The following is a 27,239-nucleotide window of genomic DNA, read 5'->3' as shown; positions in this document are numbered from 1 at the left end:
GCGATAACGAAACTATGCTTCACTATAGTAATCTAACTTTGATCATAGTTTTTCAGTGATTTTTCGTAGAAGGCCGCGGGCGCTTTGTTAATTCCATCAATGTTTTAGTTGTCAGTTTTCACCTCCACATATTCATAACTTCACGGAAATTAGGGCCACAGAGTTTAAATCGGAAAACAATTTATTTAGGCAGTTTTGAATCAACGCCTTCGCGGATGTGATAGTTCTTTTGCGGTATGTATTTTCACATTGGCCGGAAAAACTGAGACAAATACCAGCAATGTAAAATTAAATAATTCATCCTCAAAGCGTGCCATGCACTTAAACCCCAAGCAAGCATGCCAAGGATTGTAGACATTTCATCACAAGCTCAAAAGCTTGAAGTCAACTTTGTAGCTTTCATTTGAACGGTAGGGCACTTTAGGAATTCGTCCATGACTGTTCAGAACAAACTTGTGTCGTATCCTAAACAGTATTGAGTACGTGGAGGACTGTTTAATTGGAATGTTTGCTATCACAGAATCAATGTTAGAATTAAATCTTAATCATTGAAGATAAAAAACATGAACTCCGCCTGGGCCAGAGAGAAAATTAAAGTCTTTGCATGCGGTTTGTCACTCGTGGTCCAATCTTTTAATACCTGATGATGGAAGCACACCGGCTATCCCCTCGAAGACTCGACTAGCTGCCAAACGGTTCGTGTTGAGTACGTAAGAAGTCACCATCCAGACTCCCAGGTTGCATCTCTCTGTAATTTTGCTGTAATGTTTTAGTGAAAATTTACAATAAATCAGTAAAAATATATTTGCTGTGTACTGTGTACAGCTGTGTGCACCCCAGAACACAGCACACAGTTTGACGAAGTTCTCAAGGTTTATTGTATCATTGTGAAACCAGTTTCGGAAACGAAAACCATGCATAACTTGAATTTCTATTGAACATGTGACCAAACTAATTTGATACGCTATAAATCACAGCTGAGCTTAGGAGATGCCACAAACAGACTAAATACCACAGCTGAACTGAAAAGTTTTCAGAAAGCCTTTCGTGCCTCTGATATGGTCGGCTGAAAACTGTTTCCAAAACTCTGGGAACGAAATAAAAGAAAAAAGAAATTATGACCGTAAAAGAAATCAAAGCTGTCTTTTGGTAGTGCATTTTTTTATTTTTGTGGTTTCAGCTTGTCGCCTCACCTCTCATCAGTCATTGGGCCTGCCACGAGTTTTTGAGCTGTTTTACACTTTTAGTCAACGGAAGTGCTTTTCTGGATTTATGGTTGAGGTTATCTTATCGTTTTCCTGCCTCGGTTAATACATCTTAATACTGTTAAGATTAATTTGCTACCACGTGTGCCTTCAAAAATCTTACAAAATCCTTTTGAATGCCCGGGCAAAGGGCTCTGCTGGTACGACACGCGCGCTGTACTGCGGGATTGACGGCAGTGAAATGTGCGAAAAACCTAACGGTTGAATCTTGAACTGCATGTTATTGAAATTCACAGCTGAACGTTGTTGCAGCGTCTTGTTATTTTATGAAACATGATTCACTGACTACAAATACTCATCTTCGTTCATAAGGTAGTAACTTGAGAGACATAAATAGCCCCCAATGCATGACGGGGTCGTATGCGCCCGCGTGCGATGCGGTGATTAACAAAAATGCAGGAAGAATTGAAGATGGCGGGAAGAAATTATTTTGATCAGCGTTGAAACACAAACATAAGGAGAGTGAAAGCTTAGTCGTCAAAATTACTAAGACCAAAAGGCATCCATGGCTCTTTCTAGTCCTGAATCACCTGCGCCGCCACGCCGTGTGTTTATAAATCGCGTTGAAAACCCAACCGAGGAACATGAAGAACTCAACAAAATGGCGCACGGAGTCGTGGCAGAGAGCAGAAGGTAAAGCTTTGCCTTACCTCCTGAGTGAAATCTTTGGTTAATTCGTTTGCTTTTCTGAATTTCAAATTGTTTAAATTACTGCACTCTATGGCCTTTGAGCAATATTTTTGTACAGGCTCAGATGCCACAATATTTATATGTAGTCTAATACAGAGAATCCAAATTACCCATAGGTACCCCCCGCCGGTGGGATGAGGCAGGGTTTGGCTGGGTTTGGTGCTTACAACGGGAAGATAAATATCAATTTAACGGAACTGTTCGTCGTATGCCAGATGATCTTATATTCTCAGCATTTGTCTTTCCATGTACTATTGATCAAGCCAGGGTCAAGTTCTCTTCCAAAGCATTTGAGAAAAAACTCTACTGTCAAAAGATTTTGTTGCATAATAGCTCTTCTTATGTATTTCTTATAGATCAAGTCTTTCTCAAAGTCCCTTTTTTGGCATTAGCCAGTCAGGTAGACAAATCTTACTTATCTTACAAATCTTAATTGTGACTTCATCACTCATGTTCTATGACTATTCCTTCCCCACCTCCCCCCTTGCAAGTTCAGCCCTTTTTGCATCTCAAACTACCTGTGGAGCTCCTCGCTATCCCCCAAAGTAATGGATAGGCTTTTCATAACCTCAACACAGGGATGACAAAGAAGGGATGCACTGTATTTTCTTGTCTGATTTGATTTACAGTGAAGATGTCTTCTCTAGCTATATGTGCTGCTCATTAAACCACAAGGGTATTCAGCCTCACCCAGGAGATATAGTGGAGGCTGGCTGTTTAGCAGTAAGTATGTTATATTTAACCAACTACCCAGGGTTGTAGCTAGGAAATTTGTCTGCCGGTAAGCTGAGAAATTGAGCCGGCTAAAGAAGGTGCGAAGTGCCTTCTGTCGTCGGCGTAGCCGACGGAGGGTTAGGTATGGGAGGGGGTTGCCCCCTCCCATAAGGGGGGTATGGGGGGTCCTCAACAGGAAATTTTTGAAAATTTTAATTCAATTTGGTGCACTCTGGTGAAATCTAGAGGATCTTTTATGCAAAAAGAAACAACCATTAAAGAGAAGGTCAGCTGTGGTGCCGCAGTTTGAAACGTGTGGTACAGAGATTCACCCTGAATTTATTCAAAATTTTCTCCCTCGCTTTGACGTTTCCATATTTCCTTCGTGTGGTTTTCGTTGTTTGGCGTTCCTTGAACTCTCTACCAGGTCTGTTCACTGTGCCCCCAAGGAGAATGACAGACCTTCTGAGCAGACAGTGTTTTGTTTTACTACAGTTCGTCAATCTATGCTGTTTTCTTTATTCTCTTTTTGGTGAGCTCACTAGAAGAATAGTTCGTTTTTTAAACACGGTAAAATCCATCAGGAGTATAAAAATTAGAAATAACCTAACTCTCCTAAACAAAATTCAAAACCTAACTAAAACCCGTTTTTCATGAATGCCGTGTATACTCTAACATTAAAAGTGAAAATACGTAACATTAAAGTAATGAGAACGAAAGCTACATCGCTTCCCACTCGTTCCGAAAAGATAAGTGCTTTTAAGTTTGCACTAGTTTATCAGAAAATCGATTCTTATAAACGCTTAGAACTGCAAACAAAAGAGCTGTCCACTCGGTCGTTCAGCTGTTTATCCAGTTTCGCGGGTTCGTTCACTCGGTTTCTCGTCCGTTCGTTTTCGCCGGCGAGCACTCGGCGGACCGTTTACGTTTCTGGTTTGTTCAGTTGTTCCTCCGTTTGCCCAGTTCTTCTTGCTATTCATAAGCATAAACATGTTCTAAGGAATAAAATTTAACCGATTAAAAGCTGTATTAAAACATTACGAAGAAGTTCCTTCATGTTTTTTTTCTCTGTCATGCTACAGAGAAAGACTTCTTCTTTCTCCGATCTGACACAAATACCTGGTAACAAACTCGTTGCCAATCTTTCGCAATGCCTTGAATGCAGGGGCTACCAAGCTTCGTGTTGACAAGATGGAGGACGCAGAAAACGGAATGAGGACACGTTAAACAAGTCCTCAAAACAAGACTTTATTTCAATTACTTTATGGCATCGATACTCAAGGTAGTCAGGAGTTTATTCAACCTTTTCACTTAAAATATATTATTCTAATTCGAACAATTGCTTGTGGGTAACTAAAGAACTGTTCATTGCCCTTTTGACCGAGTGTTTGCCACCCAAAATTCAGCCGGCGATGACCTCTTTCCCAGCCGGCGAATTTCGCCGGCAGCCGGCGCTTAGCGATAACCCTGACTACCTTGCTTAAGTGGAAGGTATCTGGAAGATCCAGGGGCTTCTACTATGGCCAGCAAGCCCCTAGGTAGAATACCGCTGGCAAACCTCTGCAACTGTAGCAAAGAGCAACTAGGAGTATTGTTACTTCCCCACGGTGCAATCCGTATACGTCCCACACCAAAGATACGCCAAGAGTTTTGAAGTTCCATGCCAAGTGGCCGCCAAAGCAAAACATTTCATTTGAAATGTGGAAGTTTTCAAAAGCCTAGGTAATTTTTTGTCATTTGGCGCCTTTGAGGTAATCTAAAGCCAGGCATTACCTCCGTGTTACGCTGCTTTACGCCAAAGACCATGAACATGCGCCAGTAAGTCAAGTGATTTGGGACCCATGCCGAATATATTTGGTGAAACGTGCATAAAATGAGGCCTGGCTACTCCCCCCCCCCCCCCCCATGCAGGATGGGATACTAGTCCATTGCAGGGTTACCCCCAGCAGTAGGTAGCTAGTACCTCTGCCTGTACCCATTTATACACTTGGGTGAATAGAGACAATGTGGAGCAAAGTTTCTTTTCTAAGGAAAAGAACACAGTAAGGAAGAGACCAACCAAGCCTTAATCCACCAACCATCGGATTATAAGTCCAATGTGCTAACCACAACACCACTGTCCCTCCATTCAGTTTAGGTACAGTGTAAAATTTTAATACATTATTCCTCTTGTTTGCCAGGCACAGCAACTACCAGCAGCTAAATATGGATTGTTTGAGTCACTTCCACGGGAACTAGTAGAAACAGGTAGCAGTTTGTTTATGTAATTTTGTATTTGTTTTTCAACTGGATGTAGTTTCTGTTTTCATTAATAGCTACCACTGTCATTAATATTAGCTTTAATAAAAATGTTCTTATTAACAGGCTTCAGTAGTATTTTTAGCTTAAATTAAGAGTGATTTAGATGGTATGATTTTTGCTTGTAAACGACTATCGCATGTGACAAGCTTACGCCACGACTTCGCCACAAATTGTGTGGTGTAAATCAGACCTACGACATCATCACAACAGACGTTCATGAGTCGAAAAATGTCGTAGTGAGTTGACACATGTTTCAAAATCCTACAACAGTCGTAAGTGTAGACAATGTTGAATGATGAGAGCTATGTGCGATTTTTTGCATGACGTGAGCAGCACGCTCTAGAAATTGCATGCGACAGTGGTAAGCAAAAGTCATACCGTTTAAATCGGCCTTTAGACAAATCAGTTTTGTCTGTATTTTGCAACACAATTATGATGAGAGCATTGCAAGACAAATTGCAGAGTACAGTCGACTCCCGATAACTTGAACCAATTTTCTTTTCCCTTCAGGTCATCTTCTATATAATTTTACCCTCGATAACTCAAACTCCCGATAACTCGAACTTTGTTCAATTTCCCTTGAAGGTTTGAGTTACCGAGAGTTGACTGTATGTTACACACTCCAATGTATCTTGAAAATTGCAAAAACTAGAAGGGAAGTATACTTTTCCTACAATTTTTCATTGCAAGGCAAGCTGGAGTGTTACATGATTGGGCAATTTGTTTGCAACTTGTCTTGCAGTGGCATTGTGTTTGCACTTACGTTGTATCACACAACAGGGTCTTAACTGTTCATTTTAGGTAAACTGAGTGATTTACAGCTGGAAGGAGTCTTGTATGCTGTAAGTGAACACAATTTTTTTTATTAGACCACCTCACAATCCAACTCAATCCATTCTTGTGGTCAAAGTAAGCTAATGATACGCCTCTTGTTGAAACTACCTATTAATTTTAGTGTCAAAGACATCAGATGATTCTTGCCAATGGACAAAGAGCAGGTTTCTTTATTGGAGATGGTGCTGGTGTTGGTAAAGGGAGGCAGGTGATTATGGCGTACTGTATAGAAAATTTTAGTATTGTACTTTGCTTTATGCACAAAAATACAAGAGGATCCAAAACAGCATTCAAAAGGTGTTTATTTTAAACTTAAAATCATTCGTAGACTAGCTGTTTTAACTTATTTTATCTAACCAAAATAACTCTGTTTGTGCCATGTTAACCCTTTAAGCCCTAACAGTGATCAGCATCAAATTTCTCCTGGTAATATCAATCCCCGAGGTCATGAGAATTAACAATTTGATCACCTAAATGAAGGTGAATTTTCTTGATATTTTAATAACTTCTCCCCAGTACTTTTATAAGAAAAGTAAGGGACAAGATAGGAGAATTTGTTCTTTGATATTAGAGGTTAAAGGGTTAATTTAAAATTACAGTAGTTGTAGAGGGATCCTCATCTAATAAGCCCTCATGGCTTCTAGAGGATTTCCTGCCTTTAGTTCAGTAATAATTCAATAATATAACAAACTTTTGTGTGGAAAAATTTTGATGAAATAACAACAACAAAAATATTGCATTCAATTGTTCTTGAGTTGCTGCTTTCATTTACACACTTGCAACAGATTTGTCACTTTTTTAGTCAACCACCAACAACCAAAATTGCCTGTAACATGAAACATCCTCAGTAGCAGATGTTCTGGGTTAGGACCCTTAATGACAGCCCTGTATACCAACCAACAAACACTTGAATCCTCCTCAGACATCACTGGTTTAGTTCATCTCACCCAAATCAATGCTTACTTTGGAATTATTATATTTTGTACATCACATTTGAACATTGACTCTTGCTCAAATACACTCAATGAAATATTTGTCTTATTCTTATTTATCAATATCTCTTGTAAGCAGCCTATTTTCCTGCTTACGCTCCCAAGGTGGCCGGCTGGAATTGACTAAACTTTTGTGAAAAGAGTGAATTTTATTGTCCATTGTTTTACTGTTTCAGATTTCAGGAATTGTGTTGGATAATTTTGCTCGTGGAAGGTGCAGACATGTGTGGTTTAGTATTTCAGCTGACCTCAGACTTGATGCACAAAGGTTTGCAAATATTGTGACTTTGAATTTTCCCTGCTTAGACATGCTGTACTGGAGTGAGGTATAGTGGGGGATCATAAAGGTACCTGGTCCCCTGTGTCTGTTCAAAGAAAATTGAAACATCTTTTATCCTGCACCTCCCTTAAAGCCCTTCATCCCCCCCTACCCCATCAGACCACCACTTACTTCCCACTTAAGCACTTTATACTGTAAACCATTATCACAAATTTACCCTTTGGGTAGGGGCAGTTTAGCCTGTCATCCAGACCAGCTCATTTTCGTCATGCAATCTTTCCTCAGCAACAACACATAGTCTCCCTCACAGCTGCTCTTTTGGCTTGTCACACAATCTTTATTAGGAAAGAATTTAAGATTGGCTTGTCACACAATCAGATTGCATGACAAGGAAAATGAGTATCTGCGAGGGAAGCCAGGAGCAGTTGTACAGGAGTAGAAATGAACTGATAGTGTTTAAGGAAGTGTTAGTAGATGTAAGTGGAAAAGAACAAAGCATTTGGAAACCCTGTTTTATTTGACTGAATTTATACAATTTTGATTTTTCAGAGATTTACATGATATTGGTTGCTATGTTAAAGTGATTGATGGCTGCCAGCAACTTGATAAAGAGACAAGGTAGACTGGAATATAAATGCTCATTGAAAATATTATGTTTCCCCCTACTTTTTCAATAGTACATTTCTTAAATTTACTGTTGTTGATTTCAATCTTCATTCCTTCAACTGACAACTGCAATCATACAAGGGCTCTGCTTTGAAAAACTTCTTAGCCTTTTTCCTTCATCCTCGTCTGTTGCACAACATTTACTTCTACTTTGGAAATACAGATGGATAAGCATTCAAATCAAGGGTGTTGTCACAGTAATGTAATACCTTGTATTATTAAAAACTTCATCATTGTATAATGCAATTCCAGACGTTTGAATGGCTTAGCAGCCATAGCATATGAGCCATTATACCATGCGCGAGAAATAGCAGCCATTAAATTGTCTTCTGGTTGTTCTTCCAAAGCGAAATCAGCAAGATCTAGCAATATTTCTTAATTGTTTTTAATAAAACAATATAATTATTATTCCACTAGTGCTTGTTGGATATGAGATGATTATAGCAAACACAGCGCTATGCGCTTTGTTGGCTTTCTATCATCTCATATCCAACACGTGCTTACAAGTGCAATAATTGATAATTATACTTTTCACATCTTATGAAACAGAGTATTTGGCTTACCAGCTGATTTTAAAGAAGGCGTGGTATTCAGCACGTATGCAACATTAGTATCCTCAGTTCAAAAAGGTGAGCAAAGGTTATATGTTGTATTTGTTTTGTTGGTACACTTGTTCCTCCCATAAGTGAACTCTTTAAGGGTGGTGCCTCTTGATACTGAGATATTTTTGTGCAGCTTATGGCTATATGTAAATAGCAGATTTTAAAAATACCAAGGGCTATTGAAATCCAAAAAAGAAACTTGGGGGTGACCAAATATTTTTCAGAGATAATTAAGCAACAATAATCCTAAAATTATCCTTTTTGTGAATAGTTTTTTTATTAGAGATATCCTGAATTAGATATAATAAAGTTATCTTATCTTATTAAAAAGTTTTAAAATATATAACAATGTATAGCATTTTTTCCAAATGAAAAAGGTGTGGTTTCCCAAATGAAAATTGTGTATGGTTGGGACCACAACCGAGTGACCACTTAGGGGAAAGGTTTGCCCATGGGTGATGTCTGTTATCAGAGGTTCAGCTTTATACATAGAGTCTTGCTTTTTTAAACTGTTTGAAGTAAATGGAGGCTAGTTACAAAAGTTAATTAGTTTAAAGTGGCTCAACATTTGATGATTGACAACATTTTTTTTTGCCAGGTACCAATCGGCAAAGTAGACTACAGCAGCTTATAGACTGGTGTGGAGGAGAGCAATTTAATGGATGCCTGATATTTGACGAGTGCCACAAGGCAAAACATTTTGTACCAGTGAGTGACACGCAACTTTTCATCATTTCAATCTTGACTTATAGTTGAGACACAGCAGTTTACTTCACTGTACTTACAACTCATCTTCTCTTATAATAATTCACTGTAGGGCAAAGAGGAAACAAGTACAAAAGTTGCTCTTGCTGTCACAACAATACAAAGGTACAAAATATGGCAGCAAGCCAAGTTCAAATTATATTACTGAAATACTTTTTTTGACATGAATAGGCATTAAAGAAACCTGTTGAATCAGCTTGGACGGTATTTGATTACAGTAAAATAAAATTTTGTAATACCTTTGTCTGTTACCACAAACCACAGCCATTTTCTTCTTACATTACCTTAATACTATCAAACCTCATGATTTGGCTGAATCCTTTTCATACTGCAGGATGCTACCCAAAGCTCGTGTTGTGTACTGTAGTGCAACCGGAGTGACAGATGTAAAAAATATGGTAGGCCTTCTTTCTTTCTTTCTTTTTTTTTTGGCAGCTCTAGGGACCTTTACATCAGGGATCGGGGGAGCAGGGATGGCACAGTGGTGAGAGTACTTGCCTCCCACTGATGTGGCCCGGGTTTGATTCCCGGACTCGACGTCATATGTGGGTTGAGTTTGTTGTTGGTTCTCGTCCTTGCTCCGAGGGTTTTTTTCCGGGTTCTCCGGTTTTCCTCCCTCCATAAAAACCAACATTTCCAAATTCTAATTCGATCTGGAATCCGAGGGCCACAGGTTTGTCAGTCGTCAGACTGTTAAGTGTCACCCTCGTTAAACAAAGTTGATTTTATTTAATGTTACCTATGACAAATTCTTGATTCTGTTGAGTTAAACAATGGCATTTGCCTATTTGGGGTGTAACTGAATACTGTGATTATAGGCACATCAATCAAGTACACTCAATTATTGGGTTCTGTTTTACTGTTCCTGTTACCTCCTGTTTGTAAACCTAATAGAACATATCCCTTATGTCTTCTGTAATAAATTGACTGATTCAAGGCATTTTAATCAACTTTATACAGAACATGACCTTCAGTGTCTCATTGCCTTTTTGCATGCACTTCATTATTACGTAACGGATAGTACCCCACATCTTCAGTTTGAAAGATGATATAAACTTTATAACCTTAGAGTGGAATAGGAAGGAAGTTTTGGGCTCTATGAAAAGAATGGTAGTCACTGTCTCAAATTTAGGATTCATCACCTTTTGTGGTGTATTGTTTTAATGTTTATCAATTGATCAAAACTCTCAAAAGACTCTAGAGGATATTTTTTTGATTTGATTCTCAGGCTTTTATGGAGAGACTTGGACTGTGGGGAGATGGAACGGCATTTAAATCATTTGATTCCTTTCTTACGAGTATCACAAAGAGAGGACTTGGTAAGGTTTTAGCTGTGCACATACTTCAGTCAGCAAGTTTTGGTCTTAGTCATAGATTTCATTTTTTCACTCTTTTTTTTTGTTTTGTTTTTGTTGATGTTGCTGTTCATTGTAGGTGCTGCTGAAATGTTAGCAATGGAGATGAAAGCATCAGGAATATATGTCTCCAGGGGCCTTAGTTTTAGACAAGCTGAGGTAATTAACAGATTTACCCCTAATATATATTAATTATGTAGAACTGTCTGTAGTGAGACACGCAATCTGAATCATCTGTTTTAAGCATTACTCTTAAAGAAGCATGAAAACATTGCAAACTAAAAGCTTGATTTTCAACACTGTAGTTTCATTATGTGAAAAAGTAATAGAGTTGAGAATATGTTGCTTTTTTTATTTTGTTGGTGGGGTGGGAGAAAGGATGTTGGTGAAAGATATGATCAGGCTATTACCAGATGGCAAATTTCACCAGCTGAAAAGGAGCTTATCACCAACTGGAAACTTAAACAGAAAGCAAAGACTTGGCATAATAATTATCTTTGCAACTCTTGTAAAGATGTACATTCCAAGAACAAGAAGAAAGCTGGCCATGCCAATTGAGCAGCCTGCTAAGTTTTTTCTCAGCTGCATCCTTGAGGGGATACTTTCTTACTAAGCTCTTTTGCAGGTCTGAAATATGGTTCTTTGTTCTTTGTTCCTTCCACCATCTTTCTCCTTAAAACAACAACAGAAGCAACCAACATGTTTTCTTATTATTTTTTCAAGTTTGTTAATGTAGAGGCTCCTTTAACAGCAAGCCAGATTAAAGTTTATGACACTGCAGTTCATGTGTGGTATGTATGATAATAGAAAGGATTCTCTTTCCTCCTCCTCCTTCTCCTCCTCCTCCTCATCATCGTCATCATCATTATCATCATTATCCTCTTCATGATCATAGACATTATCGTCTTCTTCTTTTTCCTATTCTGCATCATCATCATTATCATCATCAAGATAGTGATCTCAGTGACTGCTGCTTGAGGCACCCTCCAGGGTGTCGCTGCCGGTCCCCCTGGCAACCATCCTCCTTTATGTAGTACTCAGAGGATCACATGTCTGTATCTTACCTTATAGTTCTGTTGTTGTTAAAACTAATCGAATGATGATTTTATGAACTCTAGTCTAATCAGTCACCTTTGGGCAAGACCATGAAAACTAAAATTAAATCTAACCTTCAACCCTGATGTTGGCAGTTATATCCAATGTAAAGTTTTATGCAACCTGCTCTTGGTGTTCACCTTAGGCTTTTATATTCTCCTTTATCTTAGGAGTGAGTTGAAGAAGTCACTAGAATTTGCCATTAATCGAACCACCACTGCCACTCCAAGGGTGTGGTCAGTGTTCTGGTCAAGTCATCAACGGTTTTTCAAGCAGTTATGGTGGGTAAAGTTGAGATAAAAGTTTTTAATTATTAGTTTTTGTTAAAGTGCCTCTCAAGAATATGTGATTAGCTCCTCCAACAGATGTATCGTACCTTCCATCTATCTATTAAATGGATAGAAAGCTTTCCTAAGCACTCACTTGAATGTGATTCCAAAGGTATCCACAAGGACTCAGAACCTTTTGCAATCAATCTTTATCACAGCAATGGAAAGAACACCTTAAAATAATTCTTGAAAAAAGCCTTAAGTGACTTCTGATAAATTGCTGGATTCTCCTTCCAAAGTACCTTGTATCTGCTTGTGAAACAAAAGGAGAATTTGTTATTACATCAAAAGTCACTTAGGGCCTTATTCTGTAAACCCCTTCAATTAGTGAAAAGGTCATGTTTGAGAGTATTATCTTTTTAAATTCTCCCCAAGTGTGTCATTGCTTATTCTAAATTTTATTTTTTGCAGCATGAGTATGAAAGTTCCTACCATAGTACAGGAAGCTCAGCAAGCATTACAAGCAGGTTACTGTGTTGTTATAGGTCTTCAGTCTACTGGGGAGGTTTGTCTGAAATGTTTCCCTTCCTTACTCAGTAATTTGCAAAAGGAAAAAAACAGTAGTTTCAGTTCTTTTTCTCTCCATAAACCAAGTTTTACTTTCTCAATAATTGTGGTTAATTGTGTAGAAAGTTAGACACAATAGTTATTATTATTATTTTTAATTAATAATAACATCATTATTAGTAGTATTGTTTAGAATTACAGTTGAACCCTATTAAATGGCCACCCCCCATTAAGTGGCCAGTTATCAAAGTCCTGAAGCTATTGTTATTGCCACGAATAAAACCCCTGTTAAATGGCTACCTCTATTAAGTGGCCACGGCCACCTTTACCTCCCCATAACCAGTTACAACTGGGGATGTGTACTGTTAACCCAACGGGAGGGGGTACTCTTGTATAATTATTAGTGACACAGCAAAGTTGTTTTGACTTCGCCTGAGTACCCCACCCCTCTGGGTTAACAGTACGCATCCCCAGCTTGTACATGTACTTTGTTTGATTTGACTTTGCCTTGTCCTTTCTTGTTGTATTATCTTTTTCAGGCAAGTTTGGAAAGTGAAATAACTCGGTGTGGTGGAGTGTTAAATGGCTTTATTTCTAGCACAGAAGAAATCCTAACAAGATTTATCACACAGTATTTTCCAACTCAGATAATAAAATCGGTAAGACTCTCTTTCTCAAAGATGTCATCACCTTATCAATATCAAAAAGTGTCCCCAATAATATTACTACTCCACACTAAATACCATTGACACTTACATGAAGTGATTTATGACATTTATTTATTTATTTATTTATTTATTTATTTATTTATTTATTTACCATTAACACATAAACAAAGTGAATTATTTATTTTATTTTGTTAATGTCTAGTTATTTACCATGTATGAATTTATTTACTTTTCTTTAGAATGGTCAGGTACTTGATGATCAGTGGAGTATGCAAGCAAAAAATCTTTTACTGGGCTTTGTCAAGAAAATTAATCTCCCAGTTAGGTTAGTATCAGATTCTCCCTTTACATTTCAACTGTGTCTTCAGTAGACTTTATCTATGTTTAATTACATTCATTTTGAACACAGTGATTAGTCGAGTCAACTGCTGGCAGCATTAATGAAATAGTTAGTGGTGACCACATTTGTAAAATTATCTGTTCTCACTATGTCTTGTACACATTAGTGTTTTTTACACCTTTATAACTTAAAGGGGAAGTATCGTGCAAATTTGCTGTCATTTCAAAACCCAAAAATGTTTGTCTGTCAGCAGAAACAACTAACTAATGAATTATTTTCAAGTTTGTTATAAATTATCACCCCAGTGCATTAAAACTGTTGATTAGTGCCTCTGGCCAGACACAGAATAGGTGGGTATGGATTGAAGTTTACTTAAAAAAATGTTAGGCTAATGTTTTTCAAGTTCTCGCATTTTTGTTTCCAAAATGCGCCAGAACAGATCACAAGTTGTTCCTTTCAAGAATTGAGTTCCTTCATCTTGTCATTCTAGAATTATTTGAAAGCTAATTGAAGGTCTTGTTTCATCATTTTTAACAAAAGATATCAAGAACACCATCATACTTCCCCTTTGACTTCATTTTATTTCCAGTCCTTTAGATGATCTTATAAACCAGCTCGGAGGACCAGGGAAAGTAGCAGAAATGACAGGAAGGCGTGGCCGCGTGGTTAAAACAGACAAACAGCCTCAACCTCATTATGAGGCTCGAGAGTCGGACAGCAGCAGTGTGGACAGTTTGAATATTCAGGAGGTGAGCAAATGAAAAATCAACCATTGCAAATTCCCATGGCAGGCTGAGAAGATGGGTGACATTTGTCATTACAACTACATTTTCCTCTCAGAAAATATCATTGAAACGGTGTTCACAATTGCATTTTGATTTGCTCCGATTGGTTGAAAATTTTTTTTCCGGTTTTCTCTGGTACATTAGAGCCATTACAGTACATTACACTAATCCTATGAAGTCTTTATCGATCTGTACAAACCTACCAGCAAAATTAGACACATTACTTTTGCTTGATTACTTTTGACACATGATTGAACACCTTAATCTTTCACGTTTTTTATCAGATGCTATTATGTTTATTTTTTTATTTCTTTTTTTCTCAGCGGAACAGCTTCATGAATGGAGCAAAACAGGTTGCCATCATATCAGATGCTGCCAGTACTGGTACGTGACATTAGAATTTGAATTCTTCTTTTCTGTGGATATGAACTGATTCCTTAGCCACTGAAAAAGATCTTTTAAAGTCAAACTTACCTAACTTTGACAATTTTTCCAAACCAGGTTTAGTTTAATTTAACTTAGTGGTTGATATATGTTAATTTTATCATTTTGGTTTTGGACAATTTAAAAGCCTGGATTTCACTGTATTCATGTTTGATACATTAAACTTTCCTACAGGTATCTCATTACATGCTGACCTCCGAGCAGCCAATCAATGCCGCCGGGTTCATGTGACAATTGAGCTGCCATGGAGCGCAGACAAAGCTGTGCAACAGTTGGGAAGGTCACACCGGTCAAACCAGACAAGGTATGTGAACTCAAAATATTGTGCACATGTTTAACTCTTTTACACTGAATCAAAACTTATTTCAGGAAAAGTCAGATTGTGCAAGCAAGTTGCTATTGTTTATTAATTATTATTATTATTATTATTATTATTATTATTATTATTATTATTATTATTATTATTAGAAGCAATCCAATCAAGTTTTTACTTGTGTGATTCACTTCAAGAAATAATTTTACATTTTATAATCAATATGGTAAACTTACTCATAATTTGCGAGTGGCAGTGAGTTGAATACGTGCAACTAATACTTTTAGTGAGTTGTTATCCTCTAGAAAGATGAGAAAGGGCAACTGGCTTTCACTGTTGCTTTTTTATCTTGTTGGTATTTTTCATTTGTTTTTCAGTGGACCAATCTATAAACTTGTAACTACAAACTTGGGTGGTGAGAGAAGATTTGCAGCAGCTGTAGCTCGCAGGCTCCAGTCATTAGGTACTGTGACAACAGAGTATTGCCAGATACAGTGATTAATGAGCTGAATGTTCTCTTCTGTATTAGTCAGCTTATTTTCATTTCATTTTAACCAACCAAGGTCACAATTTTTAAAAATACTTTTAGCTGACCTTTACCGTACACTTGTAACGACAAAATATCATACTCTTCTTTTATTAGTTATTGTAACTGATTCCTTTAGTTCTTTTTACACTTTTGGTTCCTCACCTGCGTTAATTTCTAAACATGGAGTCATTATGTAATATGGAGGCCAACTAGAAAATTGGATGGTTAACTTGGCCTCCGTCCTCAATCACTACCTCAAAATTATTCAAAATAAATTAAACAAAATTTAACTATTCAAGAATGAAGTTATAAATCTTTCTAATTAACCATGAGGAAAATAAGATACATGACTATTGTGATTATAGTTTCACGCAAACTGACCTCAGTAGAGTAGATGCCGAAAACTGTAGCTTGTCAGTTGTTAATGAATCAGACCCACAGTTCTGAGCTCTAGCTAGGAAACGTTTTGATGCACAGATACTTGTCAGAGCCACGGACAGAAATGGGTAGTAAGGAGATAGTCCCCTTGTTGGCTTGGTTTTTGTTGTTGCCAAGGACTGGAAAACGTTTGTCTTGGTATCTACCTGCTTGTCATTACAGCTGTGGGGGTGAAAAAAGGGAGACATTCAATTTCCGGTTGCTGTTCATGACCCACCGACATTTCTGCTTATAGGGGCAGGGTCACCAATTTTTTGTGTCTGTTTGAATAGCCCAAAAACATATTTGCATTGATGGAATGGTCAAAATAATGATTCAGTTGTGTTACCAATAACCCTACTAGTGCACAGAAACTAGTGTTAGTTATCTTTGGCTGTGAATGGCTAGGATGGAAGTGGATGGCAACGTTCTTCCTGTGTATTGTAGAGAAGTCGCTAAAAACTGATTACAATTTGTTCTTTCTCAGAGGAATCCCTTAGTATTTTCTCCCCAATGCTCTAAGAACGATTTCATGTTAGAAAAAAGGTTCTTCCTCAAATATCTGAGCTGTTGTGACCAAAACACAGCAAAATTGCCATGACAGCACCCCTTTAATTTCCTCTGTCTTTGATTAATTTAATCTCAAACTAAGAGTCACTATAACTCCTGTTCTGTAAAAAACTTTTTTTTCTTGGATGTTTGACAGTATTAGTGTACTGCAGTTATCAAATTTGTCTCCAAACCAATAAAGGTGGGATAATACAATTCTCCAGAATGTGGCACAATGTTAGTAAAATCTTACATAATTTCAGATTTTTATTCAAATCACCAAAACAAAGTAAATATGAACGTAGCTCCTACTCTCTGGGTGATATATGTGTTTAATGAAGACATCATGAAGGTTTGGTCCTGTGATCCCTGCTAAGTGTGCTTTTTCTGCAGGTGCACTCACAAAAGGGGACAGACGAGCAGCAACTGGAGCTGACTTGACGCAGTTCAATTTTGACACGCCCTACGGACGGTCTGCTCTCAGGAATATGTATCAAGCCATCACTTTGGTATGAAATAAAAACATTGTCTTCTTTAAGTACAGAAAATTTAGTTTATTTGTTGAACCTACTCCAATCAGATCTTGCGTCAAGTAATGCCATTGCTTCTAATCTTAAAAGTCTGTTACTGTTACTAATCAAATTAAACCTGCCAAACAGTACCGTTATGTGGAATTACTTGTTATGTTTTAGAAGATGGTTCTAACTTTTGGGTCTGTGGATGAAATCCTAAAGTGTGACCATTCAAATGAAAGCTACTGAGCAGTACTTTCCTGTGGTGCTGTTTATTATGCCGCATAAGATGGTTCTTACTTTTGAGTCTGTGGATGAAATCCTAGAGTGTGACCATTCAAATGAAAGCTACTGAGCAGTACTTTCTAGTGGTGCTGTTTATTATGCTGTACAAGGTGGTTGTAACTTTTGAGTCTGTGGATGAAATCCTAAAGTGTGACCATTCAAATGAAAGCTACTGAGCAGTACTTTCCAGTGGTGCTGTTTATTATGCTGTACAAGGTGATTGTAACTTTTGAGTCTGTAGATGAAATCCTCAAGTGTGACCATTCAAATGAAAGCTACTGTGCAGTACTTTCCTCTGGTGCTGTTTATTATGCTGTACAAGGTGGTTGTAACTTTTGAGTCTGTAGATGAAATCCTAAAGTGTGACCATTCAAATGAAAGCTACTGAGCAGTACTTTTTGCATGGCCCTGTTTATTATGCTGTACACAGTGCTTTTGAATCTGATGATGGAATCCTACATTGTAACAATTCAAGTAAATCTAAAGCTACTGAGAAGTATTATTCAATGGTGCTATTCGTATCTTAAATTTGGCCAGTTAGAATGTTATGTAATTTACTCTTACCTGTGGCTTTAAATTTGGATGTTGTTTGAACAAATTAACGCCTTTTTTTACCGTCTTTAGCAATCCATTTGTCCAGGGGTTCCTCTGTCAAAGGTGCTCTCAGCAGCCCAGATCCCTGATAAATATGAATTTACAGAGTTTAACTCCATTGCCAGGGTGAGTTTCAATATAATTTTTATTATATTCCTGTACCTTGTGCCTTTGACAGTTCTCTTGGCAAACGTTAATCATACTCCACTAACAAATTCCTTGATTATCTTCATAGCAATGTCTCCTATCCATGGCTGTGACAGACAGCAGTTTCGTGGTGAAGGATAAAGAAGCTAGTGATGTTGGAAGGTTTTTAAACCGCATTTTGGGACTTAGTGTGGAGAGACAAAATTTGGTAAGCAAAAAATGCTTCTCCGTAGGGATTCAGTGAACAATTTTAAGGGATCAATAGTGTGTCTGTGTCTGTCCATTTTCTTTTCGGATTCCAATAACCCTGGCCGTGATCTGCTTTTTATCATTGATAAAGTTTAAACTGCGTGAAAATACTTCTGCATGACGAGGCACCGTCCTTAATTTGTGGGCCCAAGGAACCAGCTTTATCTGAGTTTTGACCCAAGACCGCAGAGCTCTCTTCTCTCTGGAATACTGGGCCCAGTTGCTCGAAGCATGGTTAGCGCTAACCCGAGTTAAATACCATGACAACCTATAGGTTTTAATACCTCCTGACCAATGGTTAGCGCTAACCATGCCTCGAGCAACTCAGCCCTGAGCTGTACGAATTAACTTTACTGTATAACAGCTTCTTCATCATTCATTTATCTTCCCCACTGATACATGCAGTTTCTATTTTATCTTTGTAGTTATTCTCATACTTTTGTGAGTGCTTAAATGCTGCAATTGAAACTGCAAAACGCGAGGGAAGGTAAGCTTGCCTTTGACAAGTTGAATGCAATCTTCAGTGGTTGAATATTACATCTAATTTCATAGACCCTTCTCCAAAATGGCGGCCGAAAATTTAAAATTAAAAACCATACCAGCACTAGAAAGAGCTCTTTCACTTCAGTAACCCTGCAAAGTTTCAGCATATCAAGTGTAATATCAGTTGAGAAAATGTAAGTTGAAAAATGAAAAATTTACAGACGTTTGTATGACTGGGGGTATGACGTTTACCCCCAGTCAAACAAACGTCTGTAAATTTGTCAAATTTTTATCTTATATTTCCTAAGCTGATATAACACCTAATAAGCGGAAACTTTGCAAGGTTACTAAAGTAAAGGTGCTCTTTCCAGTGCTGGTATCAGTTTTTCATTCAGTTCAATTTTAACTCACTCAAATCTGTTGCCGCCATTTTGGAGAAGGGTCTATTCAACTGATCCAAGAATTCCTGTGCGGTGGTGATAGAGGAGGGGGGGGGGGGGTGGGTTTCTCAAAATTTTAAATGGGTGAGTGCTGTCCAATGCTCTAAACTTCGACGTTATTTATAACCAAACATTTTTGTATTGCACTTACATTATTATGTCAGACTTAACCCCTGAGGTCCTTTTTCAGATCAAACTGGCAGAATTCTATTTCATAACAGTGGGAAAGGCACCTGATTCGTTTCCAAAATGATTCAAATCCTGTTACACCATACGCTCGTGGAATGCTCATATGCCAATATGGCTGATATAAAGAAGTGCCCCCAACGCTCGCCCTGACCCTTGTTGATATTTCTGATTTGTTGCGTGACATCTCATAGGTATAGTGAAGGCGTGACAGACGTCTCTGGGTCTTCTATCAGGATGGTTGGTGTTCCTCAGCCGGTTTTTACAGACTTTCAAAAAGGTCTCATGGAGACTAAGTAAGTGGACCACATTTAATACATTTTTCAATTCGCAGCTTCCAATCACTGTCATAACATGATTGTTTCTCTTACAGACACGTGACTGTTAACGTTGACCGCGGTATAGATTGGGACTCGGCAGTAAAGCTTTTTCAAGAGAATGGATCTAGGAAGTTTGACGGATTTTATTGTTCCAAACGGGAACAGAAAGGAAGACGGCTTTATCTTCTGGCGATACAGAAGGAAACCTCAGCGCATCTGTTCAATATTACGAGGTAAAAAAAAATGCAATTGTAAGCCTTGGTTGGTGACACGTGGAATGCAAACCAAGTGAAAATACGTATGAACACTGCATCAGACTTAATGAATTGTGTATGACTACTTAAAGACGGTGCCTACTAATACCAAACGTATATTTGTGCGTTTTATGACTATGCGGGGAAAGCAGATCTTAGCAAGGGCTACTGAAATCCAAAAAGAAAATTGGGGGTAACCACGCATTTTTAGAGGTAAAAAAGCAACAATTATACTAAAAAGCAGTAAAAAACAAAGCAATGTATGGCGTTTTTTTCGAAATTGAAGCTTTATTATCTCTGAAAAATGCGTGGCTACCCTCAATTTTCTTTTTCGATACCAAAAGCAGTTGCTATTTTCTGCTTTCTCCACATAGTTTAAAACCGCGCAAAAATATCCCACCACCCATAGGAAACCAAGCTTCTTCAGATGCGCAGAACGTATGCGCAGTAACAAAAGTAGGCACCGTCCCTAATGCTTGTATATGACTACGCACTAGAATCGCACATGTGAACCGGCTTGTTCCTTAGCTAGCGTTTGTGCTTTCATTTTCTTACAGACCAAACACAGGTCGCTCACCTTTTGAAGAAGAAAAAACGGACCTGCTACACAAATACAACAAGATATCACTTGAGGATGCAGGTGAGGACAAGCGAGCTCCATTCCAATTTTAAGTGAAGGGAGACTTCCATAGCCTGCGATTATAACCCAATCTCAAACCAAATTATACCAAATAAATCTGATCAAGAATTTTACTTAGCTATTGCAGACCAAAATGGCTCCCGGTACCATATTTTTTGGTTCGCCTACACCTAAATTCTCTTTACTTTACTGACTGAGTGCCCCTCCCAAAGCCCAGGAAAAGGTTTGAGGGGGTGGAGAAGACTGTGTTTGCCCCGCGGAGAGGTTTACTTGGAGTTAGGCTGCCAGTGCTTGCTGTAGTGAACAGTGGACACGTCCCAACCTGAGAATATCCTACTTAACCATTTTGAAACGAGATACTTTTATCATCCGTTTTGTTTGTACGGCTCAGTGATTGACAAGTGAAACTGTACTTAAACTTTGATTAGTCGGTTTTCAAAGTTCGTTACAAATAGGTCGCGTTGTAACGAAGATTGTGTAGACGTTTGATACGAAGAGTTGTAGCTGTTGTTCAGAAGGACTAACGCATTAGAGCGGTTTTCAATCGAGTGTCGTAAAACCAAAACCAAAGTAATTACTCTGGCCAATCACAACAGGTGTAAACAGCGCATTGAACCAATCAGAATTCAAAGCAATGTAACCGGCGCCAAGCGCGGGAAAACGCGTGCGAGCGAGGCACAATTAGTTTTAATTTTACATCTTATTGGTTGAGAAAGTGGCGCGAGTTTTATCAACCAATCACAGAGCGTAGTAATGCAAAACCAAGGCAAAAACGCAATTACTTTTGACACTCAATTGAAAACCGCTCTAAACTGATCGATTAGAAAGTGTGGAAGTTAACGAAACTTGTGATTTATAGCCATATTTCAGATAAAAAAATGTCAGTGTTTTTTCCTTCGTTCTCAGTTGCGCTACCCTTATTTTTAGCTTTGTATCATTATTCATTCAAAAGATACACGAGTACTCCTCCCCAACCCCCCTCCCCCACCTACCCAATTCTTCCTGTGGTTTCGAAAACAGAAGACCGCGTTTGTATCCTGCAGTTGAGATTTGGCAAGGACCATGATCTCTCAGTATCTTAAAGGGAAACAGGGTCCGAAATTGCGCTTTCCTGGTCGCCAATGCAACTAAAAATTTTGCACTGGCGACCAGAATTTCACAACTAGTCGCCAGCGGGCGATTAACTATTTCATGCCACGATCATTATACAAACAATAACTTTTATTTTCAGCCAAATCGATAAAAATAAAATTCAAAGCCGCCCGCCAATTGGTCCCTTACTTTTTACCTTTGCACTGCTTTTGAAGTATAAAACCGATTTTCTTGTTATTATAAATCTATCACAACCCTTCACAGCTCGAGCAGTGCGAAGCTTCGCTGCCATGTTTTTTGAACGAGAAATGCTGCACGGTTGTGGCCTGGTACGAACAATATGGCGATCCGTCGATCGTCTTGACAGAACGCGAAAGGAAAGATCATTTACGGTTTTGAACATAGAGCAAAGAACCAACCGGCAGTTTTTCAATCGGGTACATTTCTTCTCCAAAAGGTAGAGACAAGAGAAGGTATAAAGTTGACTTGAAACATTTAGTAGTCTTATGAAACTGCGTATATAGCCGGCATTCGATTCGTTCGTCGTGGTTTTTCAGTGGTAGGTGTATAAATCGCCATTGCGGCCCCAAACGCGTTCTCTTCGTTCTGATTCTTAAAAGAAAAATTGGCGACCAGAATTTTCCATCTGGCAACCAAAAATTTTGGTTTGTGTTTCAGTGCGAAGAAAAAAATTTTATTGACACTTTTTTTTCTGCTTTTTGGCGACCACATTTTTCCAAATGGCGACTGAAAAAAAAAATTAAAAAAAAGTTAATTTCGGACCCTGGGGAAGTTTGTGAAATAAGACCTTAAGGGCTGGTTCACACGAGCAACGCAAATGCAAGCGCAAGCAAACATAAGTGTGAACTACCACAACGCAAACGCCAATGCAAGAAATGGAAAATTTTTCATTTCCTTGCGCTTGCGTTTGCATTTCACACGTGTGAACCGGGGCGACGCAAACGCAAACGCAAGCGCAAGATGAACAACACTCGTTCCATGCCTCCGCGGTTTAAGTTCAAACCAAGATGGCGTCCTCATGCGAAAAAAAAACTAGCCGAGAGTGTCAGAAAATATCCTGTGCTTTAAGAAAAAAGTTGCAGCGGATTCAAAGAAAAAAACAAGAAGCAACTTGCATGGAGTGATGTAGCAAGAGAAGTGGGGCTAGAAAACGGTATGCCTTTGCATTTGGCGCCTTCGCCTTCACAGACGACAGACGAGAACCAGAAAGAAAAACAATCCTAAAACATCGCCTTCGTCCGCCATCTTTTATCTCGTTTCCAGAGTCCTCGCTTCCCGACTGCTGTTCTAGGGTAACGCGGACTCTGGGAACAAGATTGCCGCCATCTTAAGGGCGATTTAGACGGTACGATTTTCTCTTAAGGGCGATTTAGACGGTACGATTTTGCCCACGATTTGTCGCATGCGATTTCTAGAGCGCGCGCTGCTTGCGTCAAGTAAAAATTGTACACAACTCTCGCCATTCAACATTGCCTTTACCTACGATTGTCGTAGGATTTTAAAACATGTTTTAAAATCCTACGACATTTTTTCGTGTTGTGTGCGTCTGTCGTAAGGATGTTGTAGGTTGATTTACACAACGCGATTCGTGTTGTAGGCATGGCGTAAGCGTGTTGCATGCGACAAATCGTAGGCAAAATCGTACTGTCTAAATCGCCCTTTACGACTATCGCATGCGATTTTTGGAGCGCGCGCTGCTTGCGTCATGTAAAAATCGTACACAACTCTCGCCACTCAACATTGCCTTTACCTACGATTGTCGTAGGATTTTAAAACATGTTTTAAAATCCTACGACATTTTTCGTGTTGTGTGCGTCTGTCGTAAGGATGTTGTAGGTTGATTTACACGACGCGATTCATGTTGTAGGCATGGCGTAAGCGTGTCGCATGAGACAAATCGTAGGCAAAATCGTATCGTCTAAATCGCCCTTTAAGGTACTGAAATGTGCGTGCGTATCTCATTCTGCTTGCGTTTGCGTTCGACGTGTGAACGTCTCTTGCGCTTGCGTTTGCGTTTGCGTTTGCGTTGCTCGTGTGAACCAGCCTTTACATAGCTACAAAACAATTTTAGAACATCGAGAGGAAAGAAACTGAATTCTTGAAAGGGACAACTCGTGATCTGTCCTAGCGCATTTTGCAAACAAAAATGCGAGAGCTTGAAAAATGTTTCAATCCATTCCGACCTACTCTGTCTCTAGCCAGCGGCACTAATCGACAGTCTTGTTGCACTAGGGTGATAATTTATAACAAATTTGACAATTATTTTATGTTTTTGTTGACAAAAAAACCTTTTAAGGTTTTGAAATGACATCAAATTCGCGTAATACTTCCCCTTTAATGTATTTATTCCCTTGGCTTCAACAGAAGCAGGATGGAAAGCACAGTATGAGAGAACCAGAGATCAGTGTATTCACGGTTTAGGATGCAAGACTGGGCCTTCGTGTAAAAGTAAGTCAAATCATTCCAAAAACGATGCTATCGTCCTCAGACGAAAGTCAATTAACGCTAGTGTTACTTAATCGCAAGCTACGTTGTTTTTGATTAAATCTTTGGAAAACACTGTTATGTATGCAAGTTAAACAGTTACGAAAAGAAGGCCTGAAAACAATTCAGTCTTGAACGGGATTCAAACCCATGACCTCTACTTTACCGGTGTAGTGCTCTACCAACTGAGCTATCAAGCCAACTGGGAGCTGGGCATTTTGTGAATTCGTAACATACCCTCAGAAGTGCAGAGATGAAAGTGAAAGACGTTAAATTCATAGATTTTACTTCCATCCATGAATTTTCAGTGAATCTGATTTATCTCGTTATCATTCCATTCACTTCCTTTTGACTTCGTTTTTATTAGCAGAAGAAAACGTGAGTTTGTCTCGATGCTTGCTTGGCCTCTGGTGGCAACACTTGGATAGATGGCTAATTTATTCCTGTTTTCTCTTGTAGCTGGTTGTCGTATCACCCAAATCCATTTACTATGTGGTGGAATTATTCCCCTTCTATCTGCCTTGGAGCTAGCCATGGCTAAACACGCTGATAAACTTGGTCTCACGTAAGTTTAACTGTTCCCTTGATCTTATCGTTTTTACAGTTTTGTTGTTCCTGGTTAAATAAATAAATCAAATAAATCAACTTTGTTTAACGAGGGTGACACTCAACATTCTGACGACTGGCAAACCTGTGGCCCTCGGATTCCAGATCGAATTGGAATTTGGAAATGTTGGTTTTTGTGGAGGGAGGAAAACCGGATAACCCGGAGAAAAACCCTCTGAGCAAGGACGAGAACCAACAACAAACTCAACCCACATATGACGTCGAGTCCGGGAATCGAACCCGGGCCACGTTGGTGGTTGTGCTTGTTTCCTACTTTCTCGCCGTTTGGTAGTGATGGTGATATAATTTCTCCTCACAATATCATATAGGTAATGAGAATCAAAGAAATGATCTCCAAAGACAAAATGTCTTGATGTTTAAATAAATTCTCCAAACTAGATCAATCAGATTACTTTATTGTATTTCCTGCCACAGAAAGGAGAGTCGGTCTTTAAGAGTAGTCCGCGTTGAGCTGGATAACGGTCAGCGGCTGGTTGGTTTGCGTTACCCAGAGCAACTCATACCGGAAGTGACGTTATTTTTGAAGGAACAAAAAGCAGTGGACACCGTTCTAGTAAGTTTGTAATTGTTTTCGTTTTCTCATTCTGTTTGTGAAGTAACAGGAACTGTTGTTATAATTATTGGTGACTTTCACAGCAACATGTCTTAAAGCTGGTGTTTACTAGGGTGCCAAGCAACAACTGACCAGTTGCCTAAGGCACTCTAGAACTTAAGGATAATCTTTTATACAATTCAAGAACTTTCCTAAAAACCCTAGCTGATCCCAACAGCGCTGACTTCTGAATTTACCATTTGACGTGTTTGCTCTGATGACATTCAGGTTTTCGTTGAGCCTTCTTGGAATGTTTTCTAATGCACCTACTACTACATGTATCACATGTGTCTGCAGGCCCCACATTCGACTAACCTCGCTGGCCAGGTCTTGGTATTAGTCAACTTTTTCGTCATTATTAAACGCTCTCCCTAATCTTTCATTATCACTAGTAATAATCAAAGATTAGGGAGTGCGTTCGATGTCACCAGACTCTCTCTCCTTTGCCGAGTTGGTGATGATGTCATCCGCCCCTGCAAAATCTGCGGGGGATGCAGATACGCGTCTCAAGATCCATTCATTCAATCAACGTTGTCCCATACAATCTCGACTCCGATCTGTATTAGGGGTGAGTTCTTTCTACATCGAGCGCAATTATTCGTGGACTACTTAGATACTCTATCCCTGCAATATTCTTCGTTTTCAAAGTTTTTTTTTTCTCTCATCTGATGCTTGACTGCTCTGATGCTTAATACATCATTCTCATTTATTCACCAGGTTTAACATATTCCATCACATTATTTCCATTGCGCATATGCCACTCATTGACCGATTCCAATCCCAGCAGTATGCAGGATATTTGTTCCATGAGCCTAGTTTAATGGCCTTAGCTCCCACGTGTCCCCTGTAGCTCAGTGGTAGAGCATCCGAACTAGTAATCGGAAGGTCTTAGGTTTAACTCCTGATAGGAGCACTCGGATTTTTTTCCGAGTCTCCCTGTGTCATTTACTGATTACTACATCATTCTCAAGATTTAAGGTGTTTCTCGGTTATTCTTTCTCCGTCTGTTCAGTTGTGTGTATTTCGATGTTTGAAGGCTTTGTTTATTCCTTTGATATAGGAGAAACGAAATGGTGTTTTGGGTATAACAGGACCTAGCTCAAAACAGCCGTCAAAAGTCAGTCAAGCTTTCGAAGAACCAGAAACAGCGATTAATCCAAGAACATTAACAAAGGCTACTACACCTCCTGTTACTATTAGAAATTTCTTTAAACCGAAAACTGTTGAACAACCGCTTGAGTTTAATGAAGGAACCGCGGAAGATACAAGAGAAACCGGTGTGGAACATGAGAGCGATTATAAAGAATGCGGCTTGGAAACCGACATAAAGAAAGAGGTTGAAAGGAGTGAAGTTCCGATTGAAAAACAAACCGTTTCAGGAACAAGTGAAAAAGAGGTCAAATCGATTTACTTTAAATCAAGCGGAGCAAAAACCCAGGAGCGCACACAGCACAAGGAACCTTTGGAGGGTGGTGTTAGGTGTAATAGCATTACGCGCCATTTCACCGAGCCCCCTTCAAAAGAGAACTTGAAAGGAAAGAAGTCTTTGAAACGAAATAGTTCTGATTTGTCGTTAAGGACAAGCAAACGACAGAAGCAGTCAAGTATTCTCTGTTCGTTTGGGAAAGGAACTGAGAAATCGAATCAGAACGTACAGAAGAAGGAGATTTTCTGCCCTGTGTGCGGGGTAAAATTTGCAAGCGAAGCAAAGAATGCGGATATCAATGAGCACATTGATGGCTGTCTTGCTGAATAATGCGTCTTCAATAACAATTTTTTATTCTTTTTTTAAAAAAAATATTACTGCACTAAATTACAGCAACTGTTTTCTTGTTGATTCATCAAGATTCGTAATTAAACGTGGAGATCTGAA

At 38.9% G+C, this 27,239-nt stretch overlaps 1 protein-coding gene and 1 long non-coding RNA gene across 3 annotated transcripts in view; one reads left to right on the top strand and one right to left on the bottom strand.

Annotated features, from left to right (window-relative positions):
* Positions 1 to 27,239, bottom strand: part of LOC146449527 (uncharacterized) — a 178,005-nt gene that overhangs the window by 67,799 nt on the left and 82,967 nt on the right. The window lies entirely within an intron of this gene.
* LOC146449538 (uncharacterized) lies at positions 1,671 to 27,239 on the top strand. Its single transcript, XM_085101297.1, has 33 exons — positions 1,671 to 1,898; positions 2,585 to 2,678; positions 4,850 to 4,916; positions 5,772 to 5,812; positions 5,926 to 6,012; positions 6,973 to 7,064; positions 7,626 to 7,694; positions 8,292 to 8,371; positions 8,943 to 9,052; positions 9,162 to 9,214; positions 9,444 to 9,507; positions 10,338 to 10,428; positions 10,544 to 10,623; positions 11,188 to 11,255; positions 11,730 to 11,840; positions 12,300 to 12,393; positions 12,935 to 13,054; positions 13,303 to 13,388; positions 13,993 to 14,152; positions 14,512 to 14,572; positions 14,807 to 14,936; positions 15,323 to 15,408; positions 16,834 to 16,949; positions 17,862 to 17,957; positions 18,067 to 18,186; positions 18,653 to 18,714; positions 19,531 to 19,632; positions 19,710 to 19,889; positions 20,468 to 20,550; positions 24,028 to 24,111; positions 24,607 to 24,712; positions 25,189 to 25,327; positions 26,427 to 27,239. The coding sequence occupies exons 1-33, from the start codon at positions 1,771 to 1,773 to the stop codon at positions 27,120 to 27,122; spliced, it is 3,756 nt and encodes a 1,251-aa protein (XP_084957423.1). The 5' UTR covers positions 1,671 to 1,770; the 3' UTR covers positions 27,123 to 27,239.

This window comes from Pavona decussata, unplaced genomic scaffold, assembly GCF_977016875.1.
Source record: "Pavona decussata unplaced genomic scaffold, jaPavDecu1.1 SCAFFOLD_602, whole genome shotgun sequence".
NCBI lineage: Eukaryota > Metazoa > Cnidaria > Anthozoa > Scleractinia > Agariciidae > Pavona > Pavona decussata.
This window is presented reverse-complemented; position numbering and strand designations above follow the sequence as displayed.

What these genes read in the sequence shown, in the direction of transcription:
- LOC146449538 (XM_085101297.1), top strand. Translation starts at nt 1,771, where the DNA reads ATGGCTCTTTCTAGTCCTGAATCACCTGCGCCGCCACGCCGTGTGTTT. An exon ending in GTCGTGGCAGAGAGCAGAAG is followed by an intron (nt 1,899 to 2,584) that starts GTAAAGCTTTGC and finishes TTTGATTTACAG; the next exon opens with TGAAGATGTCTTCTCTAGCT. An exon ending in CTCAGACTTGATGCACAAAG is followed by an intron (nt 7,065 to 7,625) that starts GTTTGCAAATAT and finishes TTGATTTTTCAG; the next exon opens with AGATTTACATGATATTGGTT.